General features: G+C 43.2%; 3 protein-coding genes across 4 annotated transcripts; 1 reads left to right on the forward strand and 2 right to left on the reverse strand.

The window, feature by feature from the left end:
- Positions 1–169: 169 nt before the first annotated feature.
- Positions 170–6479, reverse strand: ogfr (opioid growth factor receptor). Its single transcript, XM_076276399.1, has 7 exons — positions 6152–6479; positions 4743–4811; positions 4547–4628; positions 4376–4454; positions 3688–3754; positions 3315–3463; positions 170–2743 (listed from the first exon to the last, which is right to left on the reverse strand). The coding sequence occupies exons 1-7, from the start codon at positions 6275–6277 to the stop codon at positions 1630–1632; spliced, it is 1686 nt and encodes a 561-aa protein (XP_076132514.1). The 5' UTR covers positions 6278–6479; the 3' UTR covers positions 170–1629.
- A 9857-nt stretch (positions 6480–16336) lies between these two features.
- On the forward strand, positions 16337–18004 carry kcnk15 (potassium channel, subfamily K, member 15). The gene is made up of 2 exons (XM_076276490.1): positions 16337–16628; positions 16980–18004. Exons 1-2 carry the CDS (start codon positions 16346–16348, stop codon positions 18002–18004), a joined length of 1308 nt encoding a protein of 435 aa, XP_076132605.1. The 5' UTR covers positions 16337–16345.
- Positions 18005–20006: 2002 nt separating this feature from the next.
- On the reverse strand, positions 20007–27085 carry LOC143114210 (TLD domain-containing protein 2-like). Of its 2 annotated transcripts, XM_076275712.1 has the most exons (7): positions 26855–27085; positions 24878–25129; positions 23708–23950; positions 22845–22997; positions 22453–22548; positions 22215–22288; positions 20007–22085 (listed from the first exon to the last, which is right to left on the reverse strand). In XM_076275712.1, the coding sequence occupies exons 2-7, from the start codon at positions 25031–25033 to the stop codon at positions 21950–21952; spliced, it is 858 nt and encodes a 285-aa protein (XP_076131827.1). In that variant the 5' UTR covers positions 25034–25129; positions 26855–27085; the 3' UTR covers positions 20007–21949. The 2 variants fall into 2 exon arrangements, with proteins under 2 accessions (XP_076131827.1, XP_076131828.1); XM_076275713.1 differs by lacking the exon at positions 24878–25129 and having other exon boundaries at positions 20008–22085.
- Between the last annotated feature and the right edge of the window lie 426 nt (positions 27086–27511).

A 27511-nucleotide genomic window follows, 5' to 3' on the forward strand; every position in this document is an offset into this window, starting at 1 on the left:
ATAAACCAAAACACATAGCAGATGCAGGGGCTAAGGCATCACTTCCAAATGGCATACGCAGGGGCAGAACTGGACAATGAAAATATCGTCCTGTATCGATTAATGATCATCAATTAAAAGTTCACAGTATTTGTGAGTACCGTCACTACTCACAACACGAACAAATATCAACTGTTGGCACACTCTTTATTGTTTGTCGTAGAACATTTTTCCGATTTGGAAACAGGAGCTGTGCACAGGAATCCCCCATCCCCTAAACTCTTACTGGAGACACCGCACTTCACGTTATGCAGAAGCATCATTGTGACTTCATTCCTTTCAAGGTAAATCTATGAACTGCGTGGAAAACAACAAAAATACAACAATGGCAAAAGTTAAGAGAAGTTATTCATTCGTTCCTGAGAACGAGCTAAAGTCAGTGGGGATTTCACTTTGGCTAATGGCTATCAATATATTAACGTGACATTGAAAGTAAAAAAAAAAGTAATGCTGAGAACAATTATACAAAAGTATTTAATTAAATACCAACCCCACCTCCCCTTATTTTATAAGCAAAATGTTGAATCACAATGCAACAAGTTGTTCAATAATATATTTCTGATCTATAAAGCTTGAGGTGGTCTCTTTCAAAAGGATCAACTATATGTCAGCCTGCTAAAGAGCCCTGACTCCATCAATAACTCAAAAGATCCACTCTTGACTATAATTGATCCTTGATTGAGAGATCACCCCCTCACTCAATACTGTGTACTCTCAATACAATCAATGAGTCTGAATTTTGGCATGGCTGTCTCCATTTGTACAACCTCAGTACCAAAATCAATTTCAAATTGTGCAACTCTATTCAAACAAAACCATCAAAATACAATTCATTGTATTATCTTACAGAATTATCTACAGAGATGGGTTTAGTAAGATTAAGTTATCTTTACAGCAATTTCATTATACCTTTACAGACCAAAAGAACTCAATGCCAATTGGTTCCATGGTGAGACAAAGAAATGTTAAAACACATTGTGCTGAACTTGGCCTTCAGTATCTACACTTCCCTAAAATGGCATATTTCTTCACAGTTGACTGCCCAGGCATGGACAGACTCCTGTCCCTTTCTTTAGACTTGAACTGTTTGGAGGAAATGCATCATTAAGCACTACTGACTTGAAAGAAGTGCTTAGTGAGGGGTCACTGACTCTCCCATGGTGAGTCTACCACTAGTCCAAAACAGAAAACATGTCGTCTTGTACCACAGCCATCTTCATGGTATTAAGGTATGCACTGCCTTCCGATTTAAAGAGAACTTTTCCATAAAGTCCAAAGGTAGAATCAACAGAGGTCATCAAATACAGCAAGAAAAAAAACATAACATCCTGTAAATTTGGTGCATTATCCACAGCTTATTTTTTTAAACAGAAAAAAAAATGACAATGAAGTTCATCCATTGCTTGTGGAACATTAAGAAACAAAATACATTAACATGTAGCAGTTCAACTACAACGCAGTCTATTAATAAATAAGACCGGGAAAAAAACACTGCAGGCCTTCTCTTTAAATTCATGAGAATAGCAGTCCATCCAGGTAAACTCATAAGCATACAGTACATATGGAGTCCTCTGTTAGCCTCAGTAGCGCTCATGAGCTCTGCAGGTCAGCAGTCCCGCTCACCTCAACGTCCATCGGCTCCTCACTGTTCCGTACATCAGCTCCATTTGTTTGATGGTTGGCTTCTGGCTCCTTGTCAGATGTGTGCGTCGCAGGCGCAACACTCGCTATTGAGGTCGTTTCCCCATTGTCTGTTGCATCAGTTGTACTGCTAAAGTCTGTCCTGGGTTGCTTTTCAGCTCGTTCGTCCACAGTCCTCCCGACGCGTTTGGCAGGTGATGCCTCCCCTAAACACTGGGTGCCCTGGTTGGGCTGACCGTCTGCGGGCTCAGAGGGGCCTTTGCTCTGGTGGGGACTGCTTGGCGGTTCTTGTGTGACCCCATTGCCAGATGGCACTGTGTCGCTCTCCCTTTTCTTTTTCAGTGGCTTCTCAAGCTCAGGCTCTGACGCAGCCATCTCCTGAGAGTCGAGCTTGCTCTTGCTAGGCTCTTTGGGCGTCTCCTTCAGCTGACCGCTGTCTTTGAGTTTGCCGTCTTTGCTTTCCTTGTCCTTTGCAGGACTAGCATCAGAGGAGCCGGATTGCTCCATCTCGCCATTCTCGCTGTTGCTCTTCGTGCCATTGGGGAGAGGATTCCCCGACAATGACTTGTCAGGAACAGACTCGCCCAGAGACCCTTCCAAAGGCCTCTCTGCATCCACACTCATCGAATTGTCCTCTTCCATTTGACTCTGTGTGTCCGACGCGTTGTCCATCTGCTTCCCTTCCCTGCCCAGCTCTGTGTCCTTCACTTTGCCTCTCAAACGTCCTTCGTCTGCCACCGCACTCTCCCCATTTCCTGCAGCCAACTCTTGCCGCTTCTCAGACTTCTTCTTGAAGAGCTTCTGGACCTTTCTGGGACACCAAACAAACTTGTCTTTCGGCTCGTAATGCTGGTAGGCATAGCGAATGAGCCTCTTGCGCTCGCGCTTATCCCGGACAGCAAACACAAAGTAGTCGAGGACACTCCGCTTGACGCTGCTCAAGTTCTTCCTCACCAAAGTCTCCTCCAGGAAGAAGCGAACAAGATGGGGTTGGTAGTGCTCGAATCCCAGCTCTCCGAGGCTCTTCAGGATGCGGGTAATGCGCAAGTTGTTGTGCATATTCCTGGAGAATAAGAGAGATGGCTATTTTAATTATTGATACCAAAAGCATTTCAGTATATTCTCATCTAAAATGCACATCAGCAAGAAAATATCAGTGTGATTACTCCAGAGCAACAGAGAATAGATACACTTAATGAAGGGCAATTTTCCTACTGCAAGCCAACTTCATCCAGAGACTTGTGGTATTATGTCTATTAACAGGTACACAGGTATCTCTTTTGCAAATGGAAAGCCAACATATGTGCACTGATGTGTACAAAGATTTGTGGGTGGATCTTCCAAGCATACATTTGAAAGTCTCAACCTTCGCATCCACCAGTTAATTCATGTCTTTCAGTCAGCATAGTGCATGAAAATGAACCTTTGAGCAGGCAGAACTGATTAAAAACTGCCTGCAAACTTAAAAGTGGTGGATACACTCAGCCTCTACATCAGCTGGCCTTGGCACGCCGTACATGGTGCGACAGCAGTGCATCTGAAAGGATCTTGATTGCAGTGTCTTTTCACATATTAATAATAGCCTTGTCCTCCTACTCTTTATTGTGACAGTGTCGGAGTAGATGAGGACTAACCGCTCAAGGTTGGCAAATCTCTCTCTCCAGTTGTCAGCGCGTTTGACCTCCCCTGTATTCTTGTTTGTCAGCTGGATGCCGTAGAAGCCAAGCATGAGCTCGTACGACTCCACCAGCCTGGCCCTGGCTTCCTCACTCTCCCTGAACGCCTGCGGAAATCGCCACCAGGAGCGGGGGTGTGTGGAGTAGAAAAGTTATTTCACTCAAGCCCATATAAATCACACACAAATGCACTCACTTCCTTTCATTAATTTGCAATCCAATCAGATCATATATAATGTAGAAAGTATACAGTATAAACTGTAATAAGTAATAAGCATATGATATCCAAAAAGTCTTGATGTCTTTCAGGGGGGTAGTTTCATTCACCCACCTGTATTTCCTTCTTTGTGAGTTCTGACGCCATATAATTAACCCCTGGTTCACGCAACGGAAACAGCCTGAGAGGGGGGGAAAGCACAGATTATGTAGTTTAAAAAGAAGAGGAAAAGAAGAGCTACAATGTGACTACTCCTTATAATAATACAATAATTCAACAGTTTCCAACACTTTAAAAAGCTGCAGTTCATACAGGATATACTGAGGATAAAACCAATGCACTTTTCTTTTTCTCTGCACCAGTGTTTTCAGGTCAAGTCTTGTATATGTGTTAAAAGTTCCCATCTTAGCAGGAGACCCAGATGAACACTTCAGAAAAGGGCAGAGGTTAAACTGATCCAGCTAGCCATAACAAACTGACTCATTGTCTGTCTGGGCAAGGACAGAGGATTGATTATGGTGTGAGAATATCTAGAGCACCACTGGTTCTAGTGCCTCCACTGTGGCACATCTGAGTATGCACTAGCAACAATCCACACCTACCATGATAGTAAGTTCTCAAAGGTGACAAGAGACTAAACATAATGCTGGTCTTGACAGTGGGAAATTATACTTCTTGCCTTCAGTAAGACAGTATCCAGACACTGCAAAACTCATTTAGGCCTACAATATTTGCACTGGTAATTTTATATGTTCAAATTATGCATCCGAGGGCGTAAGGACTAAGGACACAGAGGACTTACCACTGAATATAGGAATGCACCCTTTCCAGTCTCTTGTAGTCCGTCCTCCATTCTTTATGAAACATTTCTATTGACACATCTGAAAAAAAATATCAGAGTAGCATTCACTCATCACTTTACCAACAGCTGACTCTATGAGAATGCAATACATCCTAAAACCAAAGCACCCACCGTCAGGAGAAGAGGGGATTTCATTTAGATAGAATTTCAAATTTGTCATCCTTTCTTCTGGGCATTCATCATCATTAATGTTCTAAGGAAGGAGAAACAAGTTGTAGTACATTAGTGGGGCGACAGACGTTTACATTCTATTGTTGACAGGTGGACAGAGACAATATACACAGTGATTTAAAGATGTGTGACTCACTGGATACCCATGTCGGTAGTTCTGCATATCTTTAGCTGCCCTCAGGTTTCTAGAGGAAGAATTAGACCACTGTAGTGGAGAAAACAATACATGAATACATAAATAATAAAGCTAGTTCTCAACATTTGTATTTCATAAAAAAAACGTTTAAAAAAACTGCATATGGTCATACATTTTGTCCAGGTTAAATCGTATGGCAAATCCAATGCCTGGCCAGCCCACAGTGGTTTGCATTTACAGGAAGTAAATTAAACTCCTCACTATTTGCCCATACCAATCATTCTCCTCTTAAAGTGCTACATTTCTCTTTTTGGCATGGCTTCTAGAGTCAAGGGGTAAAGGACATTCCATCACCATCCCACTTATAAGAAGGGGAAGCCCTGCAGTCTTCCTCTCTAACCCCACACTGATCAAGTAACAAGGCAGCTGACAGTTGTAGTAGAGCTGTCACAACAACTTACTGTAAAGTTTGACACTAGTACATGAGCACAGAGTCTAGGTAGTCCTAAATGGTGCTAGACGTTGCGCGTTGCGCATATAACATGACGTAGCCGATAAGAGCCCTTCCATCTATTCGTTCCCATTTTAAGCATCTGCATTGAGGCATGTGATTGACACAAGGTGTCAAAACGCTGTTACTAAAACATAGACTGGCGATGGTAATGCGGGATAAACATAATTAGATTCCAAACACTGGACGTGGAAATTATAAGATGTTAATTCAATTCCTGTTCGGATGTGTATGTAATGCATGTCTACTAGGTCACTAGCTAGCCAGCGCTTCGATTTACAGCCTTCAGATAGACGAACACCGTTATCATGACCTAAGAAGCCAGAGGAATTCCTCTTATTAAAAAAAATAGTCTTGAAACACTCAACGCATGGAACCCTGCATGATTTACAAAGTCTTTTCGTGCAGCTTTGCTTTCGGCTGATTGAACACTTCCGGTAACGAGTGCCACCAGCTCCCAGTGGCAATAGTGGCTAATTGCTAGTGTGCTAGCAGATCAGATGAAGACATGGCTAATTAACCAGTGCGTGATAACAAGTAATTTTATGATGAATTAAAGATGTCACACTGGTTTAGCAAAAATAAGATCCCGTGTAAATGCTGACTGACCAGACAATAACTAAAATGTTGCTATAGCGAGTTAGCATTTGGCTAGCTGACTAGCTTGCTAGCAAGCTAGTATCTGCAGCATATAACCAAGCCTCTCGGTTTGATAAACAATAATTCAACTGGCAAGGTGGTCCACACATTTGCGGTAATATTGGTTTGTGAAACATAACCTACATCTCCTAGAGCTAATGTTAAGAATACGCCAATGACCACAACAATTCATACAAATCTCCACAAGTTACCACCCACAGATCGTATCAATATGAAGATAAAATATCGAAAGACATACAAAGCCCGTCTTGGGTTTTTTAGTTTTGTCCTGGCTTGACCGCCGCGTTGTATTTTCTCCAAAGTCATCTCCATCGCTCTCAGTGTCCCAGGTCGAATCATACTCGCAAACCAAATCGTCCTCCATCACTGAGCGCAGTGTATGTATAAATTCAGGAAACTTGCTTATATGCGCAAAATCAACTTTTGCACGATCCACTCCTGGCTCTAAAAGCGAAAAATGACCACCCGGTCCTTCTGCAACAAATCCCCGAAAATTCCATAGCCGAATGGACAGAGTAGGCTAAAAGTGATGCAGGAGAGAACGTGGGCCCGGTGACAGTGGCTAATGCTTGCTAAATTAGCGCTAGCATGGCCAGAGTGGGTGCCCTCTTGTCACATGGTTCTTAAAGAGGATGTAAAATTGTTAATGCAACGTCTAGTCTGCCTGGCCTTCATAATAAGTAGGCAAAATCAGAATTAATTCATCAGGGGGTTTTCAATATCACATGCAAACTAGATGACCACAACGGTCGGGTCAATTCGCGCCTTATTATTGTGCACTTAAGGAATTTAAAAGATTAAATTGACCCCTTAGGCCTACATGACGTTATTTGTTGTCTGCCACTTGCACATCCACTAGAGATGAGCAGTCATCAGAGATTACTGCAAGTATGCCAATGACTACATGTTCTAGACTTTTGACAGGTAATTTCGTTACTATAACTTTTTCTTAGTAGGCTAGCCTATATTTTTGTTCACAGCCTAAGGGCTCTGATTTTGTGATCAGAGGCCAGGCACTTGTTCAAAAGGGTTGTTCTTAATCAGTCATGGGTGTATTTTGGACGTCCTTAAACCAATGAGAGTGACATCTGACAGCAAGCAACATCAACAAAGTGTCTATTTTAACAGTCATTTGGAATCTGCTTGCATTCAAGACCTAGGCCTACACAACACTCCACTAAACCTTGCTTTACTAAACCTGTATGTGACAGAGTAGGCCTATAATCTACATGCATCTGCACTCGCCTATTATTTGAACTCAAAGGCAACGACAGAACTGTTCTACACAGTTATTTGATTTAATTATTGACTGACTAGGGGTTACAATCGGAGGGAAAAAAGCCTGAAAAAAGCAACACTTAGGCCTACCCCAATGATGTCCGAATTACTGAATAAAAATCATAATGATATTTATTCTGCAGACGAGTAGGCCTATAGGACTTGTTGCTACTGCTTACATCTGGTGACAGCTTTATGACCCCTTTGTTTTAGACCAGGTTTTTCTTGGTCAGTGGCATAATATTTTTTAGAGGGTGTAATATAGTGATTTTTGGATCATGCACCAGACCACACCAATTTCTTTAACTGACACACCGGTAGGCGCAATGTTCAATTAAAGCTGAGCGCATGGCGAAAAATTCATCACTGAATGCAGCCAACAAATAGCCAACTTTAATGCAGCCAACTAAGCAGCAAATTAAAACTAAGCAGCAAATGGAAAATATGGCCACATGCACTTGGCCTGAACAGCGCCAATGGCTCTTGGCATCAGTGAAGTGAACTTCCACATAGTATAAATGCCAGTACCCTATACTTTGCAAGCTGCATCTTATATGCTGCTTAAAGGCAGTTTCAGTACCATGCAGTGTTCATTATGGTCAGTGAGCTCAAGAAGAAGAACATCAGAATTGAAATAGGCTTACTGTAGGTAATTAAATTAAATTGAATTTCATCTATATTGATCCATAAAATATGAAAGTTAACATGAACTTGAAGTTGAACATTGATCCTCGTACCTTGACACTTCCTGATGATTCTTCCTTGAACATTGATAACAAGAAACCCTATCCTGCGCTACTACAAAAAAGATAACTTTGTAGAACATTACGTTTTGTGTATAAGCCTGTGTTGGTCGTACTATAATTTCCTGGAGCTTGGCATGAATGCTGCAATTTTACTGAACCATCTGATATTTATGATATGATTGACTCATTTTGTTTCTGTATACTTTCTCTGTAGTTATTTAAAAGCTTTTAATTTATTCTGAAGTTATTAATTATTATTGTTATTAGTTATTACATATCTTTGCATCTTGTTAGTCAGACCCAATTGCATGCAACCATTATTGAGCCAGCTGTAATATTGTAACACAAATATAAATGTCATACCTCAGGGAAAACACTGATATTCAAAGATTTCACAGTTATTGATAGTTTATCTGTGCTCACATTCAAACTTTCATCTTCTTTCTTAGCAAAGATAGCTACTTCTACTATGGACACTCCCCATAAACCAGCCCCTCACCACAGGGAACAGAATATCACTCAAGGCATGATGCATGACGCTTACTCTGTCAAAACCTGGCTTTCAGCGCCTGAGTGACTGCGTAGCAAGCACTTTCAGCTGACAACACTCTCTGCTGATGATGGTATTCGGGCCTGCTATAAGGCACTGAGAAACAGGTTAACAAATGGATTTAGAAGATAGCACTTCAATGACCAAGGGCAGAAGTGGAGTTATCCAAAAAGAATATGGTGTGAGAATATAATTGGATTCCTCTCAGAACACAGGCATACATTCTGTCAATTGTGACATTAATTGGAGAAAGTATATCCACGTTTCATGTTACATGTGCTGGCTGAACCATGAAAGGCTATAAATAGCATCATTCACCATCAAGGGGACTGTGATGTTGAATGCCCCCCTGCTTTCAGTTTCTATTTTTAACTCTAGTTTCCGTGGAAACAGTGGGGTAAGGAGGAGGGGGCACCAGCCTTCCCTGTTTAGGAACTTATTTTACCATCACTGCAGCTGAGCTTCTTGGCAGAGTCTGTAACTTCATGAAGCTAGACTGCTTTAAGATGTCATTTTATGTTTATGTGATTAAATGACTGTCAACATCACTGTTACTCTGAGATGACTATATTTATAGCTATTGGAGGTGGAGGCATGTAAGGTATGTGATCCTTCCCTGTTTTAACTGTAGGTATGCTTTTCAACTAAAGGTATATTCCAATTTTGTAAAATAAAAAAAACTGTTCGATGCTATTATGATGTGTTATCTGGTCTAGTCAATATATTTATCACAGTACCTTAGGGAGAAATGTTTAAAAAAAAAAAATCTGATCTGTATTTAACATTTCACATAACATTAACCACATTTTTACATCTTATTGTCCACTTTTGTCAAGCGGTGTGGTTAAAGTTGTGCCAGTTGCTATAATGATTTAGTAGCCTAGATCCATTCTCTAAGCTACTGTAGTTTTACTTGGCCTACCAGGAGATTTGTACGCAAAGCCTACCTTGCAAATGCTAAGTAAAGCCTAGTAGTACATTTTAAATGCCTTTGCCTTTCTAAGGAGACATCACTTATCACTCTTCCATCTTTGACTCCTCTCACTGTTCTTCTCCAAATTCCTCTGCCCTCTACTCTGAACATGCACACTAAATGGAATAGCCTATCAAATAAAATACCTTGCTGCTTTCTCATGGTTTTGGGATGATCTTTCTTTCAACTTGACCCATTGTCATTGGAGCAAATAAGCTTCACGATTTGTTCCATCATTTACATATATTTAAAAAAAACAAATGCTGCCTAAAACAATGGTCTTCCGGCTTTGTATTACAAAATTCTCTCAAGATTCTCTTATGGTGGTTGTCTGTTTATGATGAGTATGTTATCCTGTTGCGATTGGGAGTGGAATTTCTCTCTCACCCTGTTTTCTCAAGGGGGCTTTGCAGGTTTACAGTCTGAGCCACTCTCCATTCCCTAGTTAGTCATAGACAACATGATACAACTCACTCCAGAGCCATGAGGGTGTGAAGGCCCTAGATACCATCCTGGTTTGACAGCCAATGATGTGTCAGTGTGAGGTTATGGGAGGAAGGCTGAGGGCTCCAAGAAGGCTTTTAACACCACTGCTATACCTGTCAAGAGTAATGGGCTTGAGGAGGACTATACTGCTCTTGAACACCAGGTCAGCGGACACACAAAACAAATGAAGGGTCCTACTCACCATTCTCCAATGAATATCACTTTCTGGATGTTGTCTTCAACAACTGCTACAAACACATTCAAGTACATGTACACAGTGCAGACTGTACACACTGCACCAAAGTATGAGCATGATATTTTTATGCTATAAATATGAAATTACTTATAAAGTAAGAACAACACACTGCATAATTATTGTGTTCTATATAGTTTTTACCTCAGGAAATACAGCAAAGTCTTCTGACCTATGCACTCCCTTATTTTTTAGAAATTTCTTTTGGGAAACTTTCAGAGTATACCATGGAGGTTGTGCACAACTGAATGATGAGATTACACCATAATCTGATTTGAGAACAAACTCAAAGTGCCTCTAAAGAGTTTGATTCCCCCCTGCCCTTGAGAGTGAAGATTAAACAGCCTCCTTTTCTTTCTTTCTTCTAAAGAAAAATGCTGCTTATGGAAGAAAATGAGAAAGGATGGGATGAGTAAGTCCAGCCTGAGATCGCAAAGAATAAAAGATGTTGGCAAAAATCAGAAAGTGGAAAACTGCTAGATGAATAAATGATAGCTTTAGCAAAATGCTGTGAGATAAATCAAAGGAGCTTCTGAACTGAAAAATGGGAAGAATATAAAGGATGATGTTTATTGGATCTGAATCATGGCAGACTCATATCATCCATATATATCATCATGAATGTATTCTAATGTGACCTTTCCTGATGTATCAGTGGTGCTATCAGTATTACTGTAATACATACATTTGCTATATTCAATCATATATATTAATGATCACCACTGATATGACACCAATCCCCAAATGTGCATTTGCACAATAAGATAACTGCTATAATAACTGATATATATAAAATATTTTCAGTCTCTGTTTATAGAGGCAAAGCAAGGTCAGCTTGATTATGGTGATATTTCACTATTTGAGGGCTGCACTCACTATAAAACAGACAAGTGTTTCAGGGGTAATATAGGTATTACCCCTGAACATGCTCAAAGTCAGTTATGCCTGGGAACAGAATAAATCCCAAAGCAACAAACTCAGAAATCGGTTCTCATGAATCTCATCGGTACCTGGACCATGTGCAAGTGACATTTATGTGATTTAGCATTATAAATCTCTGGTCCTTCATGGCAACCAGAGGGCTATTGGTTTAGTTGAACTGAAAGGAAACAAAGAGCATAACATGACTTACGTAGTATAGAACCCATGACGATGGCTGTGTAAATAGACACACAAACAAAACTAGGTGAAGTGAGTGTTATTTTAATGCCCCATGTAAGTAGCTTTGATGTGCTGGTGCAGTTGTCATGTTAAGGCTTCCAGAGACTGTGCAAATGTTCCACTTCAAAGACACTACAGGGGAGTGTAATTTTGTGTGTGTGTGTGTGTGTGTGTGTGTGTGTGTGTGTGTGTGTGTGTGTGTGTGTGTGTGTGTGTGTGTGTGTGTGTGTGTGTGTGTGTGTGTGTGTACTGTATGTGTGTGTGTGTGTGTGTGTGCGTGCGTGCGTGTGTACTGTATGTGTGTGTGTGTGTGTGTGTGTGTGTGTGTGTGTGTGTGTGTGTGTGTGTGTGTGGAGGGGGTTCTTTCTGGGGGGTTCTTTTTCTGGCAGTATGACAGCTGCTAAATTAAACTCCTTTACAAATCAGAGAAAAATGTGTTCCAAGTCCTCAGGACAAATATATGGCTATTTGAGAGAAATCTAAAATATTTATTACTTTTTGCGAATGTTATTCCAGTTATCTTCCATGGCAGCGACAACAGTTAGGACAGTGATGACCACAGTTTGTGTTACCTCTAAAACAGAGGCCAATGTGATGCAAAAAACTAGATTGGGAAAATGCAACATGTAAGACTACAGTTATGACTCTGCAGTTATATGACTCAGTAAACCAGTTCAGTTTTTTGTGTGGTCACAGAGGAAAAAATGCAGCTTGTCTGAGAAGCATTGTTGCTCCGTTCAATAAAGTGGAACTATAGAATTTTTGGGGTACACAGTATGTATTAATATACATCAGATTCTGCCTGATCACATCATCCCTTTGACACCCAGCGCTAAGGTGTAGTGTGACCGTGCTGTATGTGTCACACCAGAAAAATATGAGGTCAAGAGTTTATTCTGCATAAGACTCTGATGGGGCTAAAAATGCCATCTAATGGCAAAGGCAGCCCCATGGCTTATTGGTTTTAACGACACACGTCATAACAAATCAAAGTCAATATGCCCACACGCCGTCTCACCTCCCCCCACAGTCCCTCAGTCTGCCACAGCAGTGGACGTGTGTGTAAGATAGACAGATATGTTAGTAGAAGCTGATAATTACAGGACATGAGTCATAAGAGACATGTGCAAAAGCAGATGTTCTCTACTCTGTCTCTCTCTGTGTGTCTGTCTCCATAACCCCCTCTCTCTTTCTCTCTCTCTGTCTCTCTCTCTCTCTTTCTCTCTCTTGCTTTCTCTTTCTTTCTTTCTGGCGAGATGCTGCTATTGCCATCCTCCTCCACTCTACATTCTAATTTGGTTAGAATGCTCTGAGGGGGCTTAATTTTCAAAGCACTTTATTTTGCGTGAAATTTGCATTTCTATCCAAGGTTGATGGATCAGCTTTGCTCGGAGGAAAATAAAGCCGTGCTTCTCACCCTCCTCTGTGTGTCTGGTGCCAATGGACTCTTAGCTCTGGGGGGGGGGGGGGGGGGGGGGGGGGGGGGTCAGTGGGCATCCACTGAAAATACTGCAGAGTAATCCAAAATGAAAACATGAGATGTAATTGTTTCATTGTTTTAGACATAGCATAGCATAATTGTAATACTGATATGAATGTTTGTATTTGGTATGATTTTTAAATGTGGTATATCCTTTGAAGACATTTGCAGAAAGTCCTGCAGGGTGAAAACATCTAGATTGTGTTTACTTATAAATGACCAGCTACTGTATAGAGTGTATTCATCATCACTGTCTTTGCTGTTTTAAACTCAGAGAATGGCACTCGAAAGAGGCACTTGATTGGTTGTGATCCATATTTAATGATATGATGCACGGCAAGACTTTATGTGTCCTTGTCTGTGAGGCAAGCTTTATTAAAGTTTGAATAACTGCATCTGAGCTAAGCCTGATGACCATGAGGCATGATACAGAGCAGTGGAAGGAAGATTTATTAGACCCGCCGGGAGTGCAAAATGTTCTGTTCTACCTGTGGCCGGACACAATAACCTCTTCTTCTCCTGTTGCTCTTCCTCTACCTGGCTTCTCATTAAACAAACAGGCGCAGTTAGTCCATCGATTGCCTTTTGATCATTTACGGGGCACGAGTACAACCAGTCCAGGTTTGCGGCTGCTGGCAGGCCCCTCTGGTTTTGTGTCTGTTTGATGGAGCATCTCTGTTTTAATGACACTTTGATTCTTCCAGCCCCCACACAACCTCCCTCCCTGCACCCTCACTACTCTCTCTTCGGTGCTCCTGTTGGCCTGTGGACGGATGAGATCTTATTCACACTTGCTTACGGCTCCGTCTCTCCAGTTCACAGGCACACATGTGGATTGAGAGAGAGAGAGAGTGGGGGGGTTGATGGATGGCCATTACTGTGGCAGGTAGCGCCAGTTATCAGTCGAGATGTAATTGATTTAGTCGGCGCTGGTTTGGATCACGGCACAGGCCCAAGTGCTCATCATTAGGCACTTAAGCACGGAACATAAAAAGCCCAGGAGAGGATTAGGCGGTGCTCGAGAGCCATACTCATAAGGAGACAGGAGAACAATCCCAGATGCCATCTCCCTGGAAGAGCTGCTGAGGGATTAAAGCTGGTGACCATTTTTAAAAAACAATGTAACATGTCTATCGATAATAGTCTTACATTTGCTATTTTCACATCCATCTTAGCCAAAAATGCCTGCTGTGATATAAATTTAGCATTTTGTTTTTGCATGGTTGAGCAACACAGCTGATAGCTTCATAGCTTCGGTCTGATTACACTCTGTCCATCCAGCATCCAACTTATTAGTGACACTACAAAGAGATATTGCGGTTAACACTGGGTTCCTAAATAGTGTGTGTGTGTGTGTGTGTGTGTGTGTGTGTGTGTGTGTGTGTGTGTCTGTGTGTGTGTGTGTGTGTCTGTGTGTGTGTGTGTGTGAGTGACAGTGTGTTTGAGACAGTGTGTAACTAAAGCTGTGAGACCCAAATAAGAAGCTAAAACTGAAACTTGACATATGTCTTTCTGAATTTTAGCACAATCTATTTTTATTCTCACATACTTTTTCAGTATTTCTGTACCCTGTCTTTAAGTAGGATGATGAGGGTGTCCTTAAGTTCTAAAATAGCACTGCCAGTGGCTCTCAGTGCAGGTCGTCTGTCCTATATGGAAAACTAGTTCAAAATGATAATGTAACCATGGGAGCAAAGCTATGGAACAACCTTTCAAGCACCTTAAATATTACCTTGACGTTTCAGTATCTCAAAAAGTAGCAAGTGGAGAAAAAAATATCTCAATCAAAAGTATACCTGACCTCACTCATCTTTTCAATAACTTGGCTGTAAACTATTACTCACTTTCTGCACAAGATAGATGGTAGAAGGTATAGAGGATGCAACCACCTGTTTCATCCTCTCTCAATGCTGATTTGCGCTATTTTATAAATAGTGTTGGCATAGCCTGGCATAAAGGCATGCAAAACGTGTCACCTTGCAGATAAATGAGCCTTCTGTCACATTTTCATAGGTGAGCCAGATTAACATTTGAAGGCAATCCATGGCACCATGTACATTTAAAGAAAGGATTAATGGTAGGTTGCCACTGATGTGTGTTGAAGTCAGTAGGATGAGGTAGGCATGGAGATTTTTTGTGAGGTTTAAGAGGATTACAATTCCTACCTCTGAAAGACATTTTGAAGGGACATTTCTGGGACTTTGTCACCCACCATGTCAGCTGCACCATGCAAAATTATAGTAACAGTTCTCTTTCAATAATAAAGGAATGTGCTATGATATGGCCAAGTGAGGAACTGTTGCTCTGATAAAATATATTGTTTCATTTAAAACCTGAGAACTAAACTAAAACGTTCACCAGTCGTTAACCCCAGCTGGCCCATATGTGACCCTAAATATCCACGGAGAACAGAGTTACATAACTACTCAGTCGATCACGATACATAAAAAGGCTGAGTTACAGTAATGAGCTGCCACATGACTGCTTGCACTCAATACTGACGAACCCACCATGTGAGAATTATCAGCACCATGGCCAGCGACACATGAAAGGCGCGCAGCCGCCTTGAGCACACGGGTGCCCACTGGCTTTGCAGGCACCACCTGCAATGTCTGACATGTTTCTGTTTTAAAAACGAAGACAAGACGAGCTTGACTAACTAGAAATGCATATTTAACGGCATTTGACGCCATCCGAATAAATTGAGTGGCCAATGGAAAAGGTTGACAGGCGTCATGCCATGCTCGCCAAACAGTATTTATTACTTGTATTGTTAAATCAGCCTCGATTATCTAGTGTGTTATGTAGTGTAGCATTGCTGGGGAAATGATATGATATGTAAAAGGAAGAGTTAATAGAAGGAAGGGTCCAAAACTGGGGGTCCAAACAAGACCTTTGTTCAATAGGGGGGTGTTTTTCTAGCCCTACTAAGAAGCTGGTTTTTGTAGTAGAGTTAGATGTTTTTGCATAACACTACATAACCCTTCTCATTTGAACAATGATTCTGCTTATTATATTTCACAGGAGTAACAAAGAAGGATAATATCACTACTTTCTCGAATTTAAGTTTTGCTTTTCAAACATCGGATATTGGACCAGTCTGTGATAGGCTACTTCTTACACCACTACAAGGGAAAACTACATGGAGGAGTGGCGTAGTTCAGCGTGAGTACAACAAGTGTCATTGCACCATGATATCTGATTAAACGCAAATCATAACCACCCTTTCTGTTAGTTATCTCTAAACTCTGATATTTGTCTTTTTGTCTGATATTTTAGGCACCGAGAATCGCGTAAGAATGAATTCCGTTTTGCTGCTTATTTTCTGACATCACCTGTGTATTCTCTTCGGTCCACTGAGTGTAGTCACCGTGGCAGCTTGAACGCGTCAGGGGCAGTGATGCAGTGAATTGCACCACCTGTTTCGAGTAGAACTCCAACCTTTTTGTTTTAATTTGTTTCGTTCCTTCTCCCCGCATGCACTCCAAGCGTTCCTGAGCGCACGATGAAGAAGCAGAACGTTCGGACCCTGTCTTTGATCCTGTGCATGTTCTCTTACCTGCTCGTGGGGGCTGCGGTGTTCGACGCGCTGGAGTCCGAGTCGGAGAGCTCCAGAAAGCGTATCCTGGAACAAAAACGCAGCGAAATGAAGAGGAAGTATCGCTTTTCCGAGGATGACTACCGGGAGATCGAACGAGTGGTTCTGCAGGCTGAGCCTCACCGCGCCGGCAGACAGTGGAAATTTGCTGGATCCTTTTATTTTGCTATAACCGTGATCACAACCATAGGCAAGTTTGTCTTCTTTAAATGGTTATTTTAACTGAAGTAATGCAATTAACAGCAGTTCACAATCATAACATGTGTGGACAAGTATTGACTTCAGTTATTGACAATAAATATAAAGTACTTACTGTAAATTATTAGGATATGTTTTGTGCAATACAAGTATTATGCATGTTATAAATGGGAAAATGTGTTTCTATGTCCACAACAACTGTGATCATATTTATATGCTTGATCCCTCCTTCTACGATGTCTCACTGGCTTGTCTGATACATAATCCCTGGCTTTTGACATGTGCCCCCAGCCAAGCGCAAGAGCCGAACACATTGTTTCCTTGGTGATCCATCTCTCTGCAGGTTACGGCCACGCGGCCCCAGGCACTGATGCGGGGAAGGTCTTCTGCATGTTCTACGCCGTGCTGGGTATCCCTCTCACCCTTGTGATGTTCCAGAGCCTGGGCGAGCGCATGAACACCTTCGTGCGCTACCTGCTGAGCCGGCTCAAGCGGTGCCTAGGCATGCGCCGGACCGAGGTCTCCATGGAGAACATGGTGTTCGTGGGCTTCCTGTCGTGCCTGGGAACGCTGTGTTTCGGCGCAGCCGCCTTCTCCTACTTCGAGGGCTGGACCTTTTTCCACGCCTACTACTACTGCTTCATCACGCTGACCACCATTGGCTTCGGCGACTTCGTGGCGCTGCAGAAGAAGGGCGACCTGCAGGAGAAGACGCCCTACGTGGCCTTCAGCTTCACGTACATCCTGGTGGGGCTGACTGTCATCGGGGCCTTCCTCAATCTGGTGGTGCTGCGCTTCCTCACCATGAACACCGAGGACGAGCGCCGCGACGCCAGGGAGCGCGCCTCCCTCAAGAGGGGCCACCAGGGGGACATGTGTCCCCCCGCAAGGAGTGGAGGCGGCGGAGGTGACGGTGACGGTCGGGATGGACACGCTGCCCGCAGCCACAGTACCCTGTTCCTGCCAATGGAGGAGGGCACCAGCCGAATCAACCTCATCCCCTCTCCGGCTGAGGAGCAGAACGACACCGAGCATGTCCAGCGCCTCCACCTGTACCACCACCACCACCATCACACGCCATCGCGGCCACCTCCGCTGGCCCTCCCGAGGGCCCGGAGCCGCTCGGGCCAGGGCTCCCTCTGCTCCTGCCTGTGCTACAAGCTGGGGATATGCGACAGCCCCCTGCCCTCACCACACGAGCACACAGGGGGACACATCAACTCTGTCTACTACAACTCCATCTCCTACAGGATCCAGAGTGGGACCCCCAGCCCCAGGGACAACACGGGGCTCTCTTCCCCAGGTAGTACTCTCTCCCCGGTCCACAGCTTCAGGGAGTACCCCCGCTCACGCAGGAAGTCCGTATAGCTCACTGCATTAGTGTTGTTTATGTTTATGTGTATGTGTACATACTGTATATTTTACATACTGCACTGTACATATCACTATATTTTTAATATGTAGCAACAGAAACGGATGGAAATCTATGTACAGCTGAACACAAACAGCCAAATACTTTGCATCAAGCTGTATTCAGAATATTTGACAGTATTTCTTTTCTTCCAAAAGCCAAATGTATTCTTCCTTGCATACATGAAAATATGCATTTATGCTTTACTCTTTACTCTCAAATAGATGTCATGGACACAAAATACCCTTTTTTACCATATGCTAATCGACAGCACCCTGCTACAATAGAGAGATCAAACTCTAGTATTACAACCAAAAGAATAGCTTCTTCCATAGTGTTTCTATCTCTTTGGCACAAGCCCTAACAGGGGCTGACTGGGGAGAGTCTTCCTATTTGGGCTAAAAAGATGAGACATATCGCATCACCATGCTGCACACTCCTGTCAGAAATCTGTCCTTTCATATTTATGAGAGGACTCTATGAGAATATTGAAGTTAGGTCACTGGCATTAAATTAGCCATCCACTCCAAGCACTAATGAATAACTTATCTTGTCTTCTAATTTTTCATTGGTTGTGAAGTCTGCCCTGTCTCAGCACTGCATGTTATCGTGGTCTCTAGCACTGATCAGCGGGTCATATGCAGACATTCTCCCTCACTATGTATTAATGTGCACTATTCATTAATGTACTTTCAGAGATTGGTTTGTGACTGACCAAATGTTGCATGTGCTTGATGTTAGATTCCACACATGTGAGCACATCTTACGTTACTTAACATGTTCTCTGCAAATAGAAAACCTGCCAATCTTCAGAGCAGCCTTGCAGCTTGTAGCAGTTCGGAAACACAGATGCCATAGATGTCATGTGCTGTTTAAATGAAACACCTCTTGTAACGAGAGGCTGATCATATCGCAAAACTGTCCTCGGACGAATTAAAATAACAGCGGTGTCAGTAAACATCCGGACAAGAATAGAACGCTCTTGCTCAGCAGGGGAGAGATGCTTGTGCCTGTGCTCTCCTCAGATGATGCTGGCACGCTAAACCAGCTGGCACTGGGCATCCTGTGTGGCACTGTGTGGCACATCTGCCATGTTATCCGCACTAGCTGAGAAATGTTAATGAGAGAGGGGGCACTAACAACTCCCCGAGCTGCGCCAGTGACATTGAAGAGCCACAGAAGGAGCCTCAACCTGTGTTTCGAGTGTGTGTGTGTGTGTGTGTGTGTGTGTGTGTGTGTGTGTGTGTGTGTGTGGGAGAGGTGTGTTGGACTGAGCAGACAACTTCATAATGAGATGGCGTAGTGGAGGAGCACAATACCCCCAAGTATTGTGCCCCCAAGGGGAGTTAAAGGTTTGATGTGTCGTTTTTTGTGGTTAAAAAATGTAATATCTAGTGAGAGCAACCATAATGATGTCATTTGGAGAAGTTCAAATTTACCAATATTTTCCAGCATTCTTGGAGGATGCTTTATTTCCAGTATTTTCTTTTAAAAAAAATACATGTTTCAGACTTAAGATGTAGGATTCACAATGTACGGGGATATTGCCACTTGTTATTGGTCATAGAGAATTATAGTTTTGTTGTGTTTGCAGACACAACACAATGTATTGCTCCTTTAAACTCTTGGGCCACACTCTGACTTAGGGAATCAATAATGTTCCCTTTTGTTCTGTCAACATATAGGTTTATGTTTTGGAGATTAGTCACAGTGAGAGCATGTGTTTATGAGCACCACCACAACAAAATAAACCAAATGAATCACCAGTAATACTAATTTGGATCTTACAGTAACTCTAATAATTACCACTAATTCAAGTTCTTGATTTGCCAAAAAAGAACAAGTCTTTTTGTATGTTCAAGAGTGATATATTTTTTCCTCAACACCTCTAGATTTAGAAAAAGGGAAGACACAACCCCCCCCCCCCCCCCCTCTATGTGTGTGTGTTTGTGTGTGTGTGCGTGTGTCTCTGTGTGTGTGTGTGTGTGCGTGTGTGGGTTTACCTCTGTGTAGGTAAAAATAGAATACGTGATTGTACAATTATCACACCTGAATAAATCTTTCAGAGAAATTGTATTGTGCATGGCTCTAAATGAAACATTCCTGTCGGCAGATTGCATTGCATGGCTGGTTTGCTTCAGCAGAGTGACAACAAGTCAATGAGATTGGATGGTGCTCAGCATTCCATCTCTTCCTCTCCTCCATTTCTCTTCACTCTGTTTCTTCTCTCTCTCTCCTTCACATCATTCTCTCTTATCTCATACCATTCCCTTTTATGTACATAAATGCAAAAGATGTGTTATGGCTTTTCTTGCCACATACTAACCAGGAGATATTGACATAGGCACGGGACCCAGTTTTATATGAATATACCAGCACATGCTTGTTGTATTTTGAATAGTCCTCCCGTTTAAATCCTGAAAATTCCAGCTCATTTTAGAGAAGTACCTCTCCACACCATACGAGGCTTTTTATGGCAGCAATTTATTCTCTTACAGATGGAGGTTTTATGAACTTGACAGAGGGACAGTCTCCTTATTGACTTCTCATCGAGGATGTAACAAATCATATTGATTACACTATCTACAATAGCAATGAAGAGGCAGAGAAACTGGTGGGCGCAGAACGAGCATGGCCTCCCCTGAAATTCTGCTCCTGAAGTCTCAATGTTCAGAGGGGCAAATTTGAGGCTGGTGACACATTCATGCACTCTCTAGTCTATGTCTTCTGTGGAGTGCATCCATGGCACTTCACAATATCTATAGCAACAGGTGCTTCAAGTCAGACTGACCTCTCAGCATTTAGCTTTTCACACATGATATAGCCTAGCTAGCCCTAGAATATCAGCTTCTCCTGGGGCAGTCGGTCTTAGCCATCTGCTTTCCTTAATCACAATTTATGTACTTTACATACATAAATGGTAAGAATAACAAGGAACAGAATCTAAAATGGCAGTTTACAGTTGGTCTCCATCTGTTCATATCATAACACTGAACTGTTCTGTTTGAAGTGTAAACATGCTGTAGTCCTGCCATGTGACGGTTAAAAAATGAAAAGAAAAAGAAAAAAAACTCTTAACTGGGACTGCACATGCAGTAACTGCAGCTTGGTTTCCCTGGCAACAAAACTCCTAGGTTAACGGCACTAGGTTGTATGACATGCATGGTGTGTACGAGTGATCGAGAAGGTGTGTAAGATAAGCGCAACCATGCAGGAATGTGTGTTAAATAAAAAACAGATGGGTGTTGGAGAGATAATGATATATGTTTGCGCTGCTTGTGTGGTAATGCTGGTTATTATGTATGAGTGTATGATAGTGGTGTTGGCTCGTTCGAAGCGTCACGCCTTCAGCTCTTCTCAAAGGATTAATGCACAATGACAAATCCTCAGGCCCCCTCATGTGAGTGGGTGTTGATCCAGAGAATATCATAGTGAAGCAGAGCAGAGGAGCCTAAAGAGTAGCCAGATGAGTAGAGTGCACACACACACACACACACACACACACACACACACCTTATGTCTAGCATGAGATAAGAGCTCTCTCTAGTGGTGATTCACTCATCCCATGCCTCTCACTCTGCTGATGGGTCATTTTCAATTTAAACCAGAAGGAGGCAGTATTGTCCCACACACAAAGCTCTCCATTCTTACTAGTCTTGCCAAGACTGGCTTACTTGCTTAGGTGAAACTACTTTTCCAGCAAATTTAACATGTCTGAGGATTCAGCAGAAAGCCATCTATCAGCGAGCACCATTTCATTTATCAGTGAGAATGGCGAATCTCACAATCACCGTCTAAAAGCGGCGGGCCTTGATGCTGCCTGCTTTGCTTCCTGACTCTCGTCTTCCGTCACCGCCGCCTCGTGGTGGCGTGTTGTTGTGGCGTTTCATCATCCGCCGGGGTCAGACAAGGGCCCAGACTTCGAGCTCATCAATAAAGAAGTCTTCGGTCGACGACAGGAGATCATTATCAAACGTTTCGCACCTCTGGCTCCGTCCGCGGAGCAAGTCTCCGCAAAGCCAGAGACCAAAGCGACCCCTGGGAAAGACAAATGCAAAAACGTTATTCACAATGAGCCATTAATGGCATGGCGCTGAGCAGAGCCGTGGACAATATTTCACAGATTCTTTGAGACATCAGAACACAGTGTGACAGTGTCTGCCTCACCCTCCTCCACCAAATGCTAGAAACTCCTTGCCGCCCTTTATGAAGTAGGAGTTGGCATGTGTCCATCTGTAAACCTGGAAAAAGAAACATACTTTAGTCAAATGCTCCATCAGTTGTTAACTTTTAAGTTAAAAATAAAATTAAGTCAAAACAAAACGTGACATCCTCTAGAGCTGCCCCTTGGAGGAGACCTGACTTAACATTTCCACGTCATGGAACTATAATTAGAGAGAATCACCTGCAGGTACGGAGCAAAGGAGAAAAGGAAACCTTGGCCTGTGCCATAGAAGGAGGAGCTGACTTTGAGAGGAGACGTGCAAAAGGCACCAAACACCTGGGAAAGAAACACAGACACAGACACACACACACACACACACACACACACATACACACACACACACACACACACACACACACACACACAGGAGAGAGAGAGGGAGGGAGGGAGAGAGAGAGGGTTAGAAACACAATTTTCACACTACAGTACACTTGTACACTCAAAAAGTATGAACAACGATGTGTAATAAGGCCATAGCATAACCAATAAAATTACCTTTTACATATCATGAACATTTCATTATCCAAACATTACAGTTGACTATGAAGTGAATCTGTTGTCTGCTGTGTTACCTGTCCACGGTTGTCTCTGATGAAGATCAGCATGCAGCAGTCCCACTTCCCCATGTTCCTGTACAGTGTACCAAGACTTCGGCCGTGTCTGTTAGTACTGTAGACTAGTGACCACTTGCACACCGTCAGAGCCACAGGAAGGTGTCTGGAGATCTGACACAAGTCACACAGAAACAACAGCCATGATTATTCAGATAATAGCAATGTTAACTTTCAAAGCATGGCATCCGTTGCATGGCGTTCACCTTAATATAACAGCTTCGAGGTCATTTTGATGGTGAACTAATGTGTAATAGGGAGAATCATGTGCCTTTCACAGCCGTACCCTTCCCGTCTACGAAGAACCAGCCTTGCAACTTTGCTCTTCTGTGACTCGGAGAATCACAACTTTACAGCAGTTGCGTGTGTAATAGCCTATTATTTGAATGAAATCATGTACTTTTACCTTCTCAGTCGATATGGCTCTTCGGAGATTATCTTTGCCGGTTTGTAAACAAATCCACATGTACTGTGTCCCGGGGGAAGGGTGTGAGCCACCAGTGATATTTACGACAGTTGTGTGAAATACAAATTCTCTGCAACTGTGGGGGAAGCCCAGTAGCAACTCTCCTTCCCCCAAAACTGCACTGGATAGCTTTAAAGTTCAAAAACATCCAGATTCCAATTCCATTTTTCAATTGTTTTCATTTAAAATGATTTCCCTCTCATTTAGCTATTGCCTTCAGTGGTCTCACCACAACCAGAAAGTCAACATCCAAAGAGCCACTTGCATTCTGAACTAAGTTCCATGGCTGTTCAGGATCAGCACAACCCTGCCTGGTGGGCCAATGCCTGATGTCTCAAGGTTTTTGTAATGGCAGTACCTGCTGGATGTGATCAATGCGGAATAGCTTGCTCTGGTCGGCCACTGTGATCTCAAAGGAGGTGGCCCTGTTCTGGCCTGGCTGGTGGGCGGAGTCCCAGGGGGAGCTGGCGCTCTCCAGAGAGCCCTGCAGCCTCTCCATGTCGTCCAGCTCCAGGATGTGGAAGTCCTCGTCGCCATCGTCATCGTTGTCCCCTCGGACCAACCTGTAGGACGGGGCCTTGACCTCTCGGAAGAGTTTGACCTGAGAAACAAGGCAGGGGGTGGGGGCTTGATGAGTTGAAGACCCTAGCAGAGTGCAACGATTACTCAAAATCACAGCATTTCTATTTCATCTCCACCCTCCAGAATCTCACTCTCTCCTGCGGTGGCAGAGCAATTAACCTGTTGCCACAGGTTGGACAAACACTGGAAGATGACTACTCCCTCGTTCCTCTCTCTCTCTCTCTCTCTCTCTCTATGTCTGTCTGTCTCTCTGTTTTGATTTTCTCTCCTCCTCCTGTGCCACTGGAGGTGTGTGTACCAGGAAATGGGATAGGCCCTAAAACCTTTCTGCTAATACCTTTGATTTGCCTGTGAGGTCTCTACTGCAGCGGGGACCCAGTAATGGGTTTGTGTGAGAGTCTGTTCCCTTTTATGGTCCAGTAGTAAAGAGAAAACACACATCCATCACCCCTGAGAGACATGTTTGTAACTCTCTGAGGCGGGGGGCAAAGCGAGGGGGGGGGGGGCATGGATTGTGAGAGGGTAAATTTCAGAGATCCTGAAGCGGATATAGCCATAAGAGATAAATCCCTCCTTCAGTGAACACTCACAGCTTTGAATGTGCAGGCTGTGTGCTTTGTGGGCCCCTTGGGGAACTGCTTGCAAATGGCCTCCAGTATGGATCGGCGGTGAAGCTTTGTTTTTCACTTATATGAACTGATCTCTCTCTCTCTCCACCTCTCTCCCCGGTCCCCTCACACACCGTTCTATTGGGGCACATTAGGGCCTCCTCAGCCCAAGCGTATAATCCATACCATGAATCACGTCTGTAAAAATGGCTGCTTGAGGATAAGTGAGAAGTGTATAAGTGGGAGGGAAGGGTTTAAGGGTTGGCGAGACGCCACCAACCCAACCCCCCAAACACACACACACACACATACACACACCTCCCACCCAAAACACACACCTTACTCTCCCAGGCTGCAAACACCACCATACTGAGCAAATTTACACAAACTGCGCTGCCCATTTGCCATGCAGACAGAGTGGAGTGGTGGGGGGCTGTTATGGATGGACAGAGACAGACGCTCCAGCCCATCACACAGTCAGCAATCCAGCTCATTTAGAGCCACAATATGTCTCTCTTGGCAGCAGACGGGAGGCTGACATGGCGAGGTGGATGCTTGCCAATGAACTTGCATTGCCTCTATTCTTTCTCCTAGTGCGTGAGAGAGAGAGAGAGAGAGAGAAAGGTGAGGTGGTCTACAGAGAGTTATCAGATGGTTTGTGCTCTTTAAATGGCCTAATGAACAACCCATTATAAAACAGAAACAGAACCCCCTCCCCCCAACACATGCGCACACATGACATGGCCGCTATGAGAATGAAAACTTCGTTTTAATAGTTGTTCAAAAATTGTTTCCATAGATAAACCTGGGTCGGCAGCAACATTGTGTGTAACAGCCATTGTAAGGCATGGGAAAAAATATTACTAAGCAAAAGACTTGACAAGACATTAGTCATCCTTTGTTAGACTGGCACCATGAGTAATGGGCAATCGTTTTTTGCATGATACTTACACAATCTGAATTCACGACTGCATTGTTATGAGTTTAATTACCCCACTTTCATTATTTCTCCTGGTTTGTACACTTTTAAAATAACTAACTACTCAAGAGAAGAACATTAACAAAACCTAAGCGCCCCCCTTCCCTCCCAGAGTCCCCACAGTGCTCCTATAGCCCAAACCAAATCCCTTAATCCTGTTCACACACTCTGGTTCATTAGATGATCAAAGCAGCTAATGTGATCAAGCAATCAAGTAGCATTCATATCTATTAATCTAATCATGCTTCTTGGTGTCACCTTAATCTGAACGAGAGAGACAACCATCTTGGAAGGAGTTCTAACAATCTGATCTAATGCATTGCTTTGAAGTAGGCCTTTTGAAGTAACTTCTGTTTCACAAGTTGAGTACTCGCAGGTTCAAGAAGACCAAACATTACTCCGGCTATTATCTGTTTTAGTAGATAAAACGGCCACTTACTTCACTAGAATCACCACTATCACTAACTCACCACTATCACACACTCCTCCACACAAAAACCTAAGCAAGCATAAGATAAAGACAGTCAACTGTGAAACAAATGAAAATCAGCAATTAGGCCGTCTCCGTATCAAGGCCCAACAATCTACAAGTTTGGCTGCAGCTTTGAATCTCCTCTCTATGCCAAGCAGGGGATCAGTGTCACTAGCATTTTATCCTCTATTAATCTGATCATTCGTGGTGTTAAAGCGGGGCTTAATTTAAGTCTGTTTCTGCCATCTGTTCTTATCTGGTAAATAAGGGACAAATAGAAAAGAAAATGGAACAGGGTTTCAACAGGAGCCCCAGAGGCCAACTCCACATGCTGGGGATTTACCAGGCTCTGCACTGTTGTCTTTGTAAATTACAGGAACGGGTCGGTGTGTACATGTATGCAATAAAGACCGGGAGCAAACATAGACACCTCTATTTTCTCTCCACAGTGCTGTGGGCAAAGTTCAATGCAAATATGCACACATACAAGCAAACACATACACACACACACATACACAAACACACACACACACACACACACAGGCAAACACACAGACAGAAAAAGGGGAAAGAGCGAGAACTAATCTCATCACTGAACTAAGACACAATATCTACATCTTATATTTCAGTATCTACTACTGATATCTTCTATTATCCTATTTATTGTAACATCCTAACCACAATGACTTTGACTAGAACCATAGCTGTAGTAAAGTATCATCATGATTTAGGAATTATTTTTCTTAAGAAGGATTTACAGCTTGGAATGGTGTGGGTTTAGTCTTAAACCATTTAAAGCATTTTTAAACTAAAACCTTGTAGTAGAAAAACCTTGAGGCAGGCCTGTAAAGTTGATACACTTACCAGGGATTGTGAGCAGAAAGATTTCAGCATCTCTGAATGGTTGAGCAGGTCTGATCTCGAACTGTGGCTATGTGTATGGGAACTTGACCTCTGTTAGCGTACGAGTCCAAATGTCAGACTGTCTGCTGCCCCTTTATGAGACGCAGCCCTCTACCTGCAGAAGACCTGGAAGGTGGACACACCCTCTCGGCCTCACATTTTTTCTTCTCAGTCATCGTCCTCAGCATTCTGTGTGGAATATTCCAGATTGAGGGTCAACACTCATCAAAGGACTTTTTGAAGAGTTTGCTGTCCCCTAGGGGGCAGCAGTCAGGGCTGATTTAACACCCAGTTCAAAACTGAGACAAACTATATGATGGAGCCCTGCTACTGTGCCGCCTAACTAATCTGATTGGTGCAAGCCCGGGACTCGGGGTCATAGCCATGGCGACAGGAATTGATGCACTGAGCCGAACCTCTCCCGCAATCCACACAGCTAACCGCAGACAAATGGCCCCCTGCTGCCGTGTGGCGGCGTTCCAGGGCCCCGCTTTTGCCGGGGCAATGTACTCATGTTCCTGGCATAAATCTCTCCGCCGTGGCATCGGGTGGAGGGAGGAGAGGGGCGGGAAGAGGGCCGTAGGAAAAGTGCAGAAATACATCAGCTCCGTTCCTCCA

Source organism: Alosa pseudoharengus, unplaced genomic scaffold (assembly GCF_046254945.1).
Source record: "Alosa pseudoharengus isolate Yale_2024_CS ecotype anadromous, Long Island Sound unplaced genomic scaffold, YU_APseudo_1.1 YU_APseudo_1.1_scf_9, whole genome shotgun sequence".
NCBI lineage: Eukaryota > Metazoa > Chordata > Actinopteri > Clupeiformes > Clupeidae > Alosa > Alosa pseudoharengus.

Bases quoted from the DNA above. Each gene is read 5' to 3' on its own strand.
- kcnk15 (XM_076276490.1), top strand. From the start codon at position 16,346: ATGAAGAAGCAGAACGTTCGGACCCTGTCTTTGATCCTGTGCATGTTC. The intron at 16,629-16,979 runs GCAAGTTTGTCT...ATCTCTCTGCAG, and splicing joins AACCGTGATCACAACCATAG to GTTACGGCCACGCGGCCCCA.
- LOC143114210 (XM_076275712.1), bottom strand. From the start codon at position 25,033: ATGAGCTGGATTGCTGACTGTGTGATGGGCTGGAGCGTCTGTCTCTGT. The intron at 22,549-22,844 runs GTAACACAGCAG...TTTCTTTCCCAG, and splicing joins TCAGAGACAACCGTGGACAG to GTGTTTGGTGCCTTTTGCAC. The intron at 22,086-22,214 runs GTGAGGCAGACA...TGTCTTTCCCAG, and splicing joins CTAGCATTTGGTGGAGGAGG to GGGTCGCTTTGGTCTCTGGC.
- ogfr (XM_076276399.1), bottom strand. From the start codon at position 6,277: ATGGAGGACGATTTGGTTTGCGAGTATGATTCGACCTGGGACACTGAG. The intron at 4,812-6,151 runs GTATGTCTTTCG...TCTCCACTACAG, and splicing joins AAAAACCCAAGACGGGCTTT to TGGTCTAATTCTTCCTCTAG. The intron at 3,464-3,687 runs GTGGGTGAATGA...CGATTTCCGCAG, and splicing joins TCACAAAGAAGGAAATACAG to GCGTTCAGGGAGAGTGAGGA.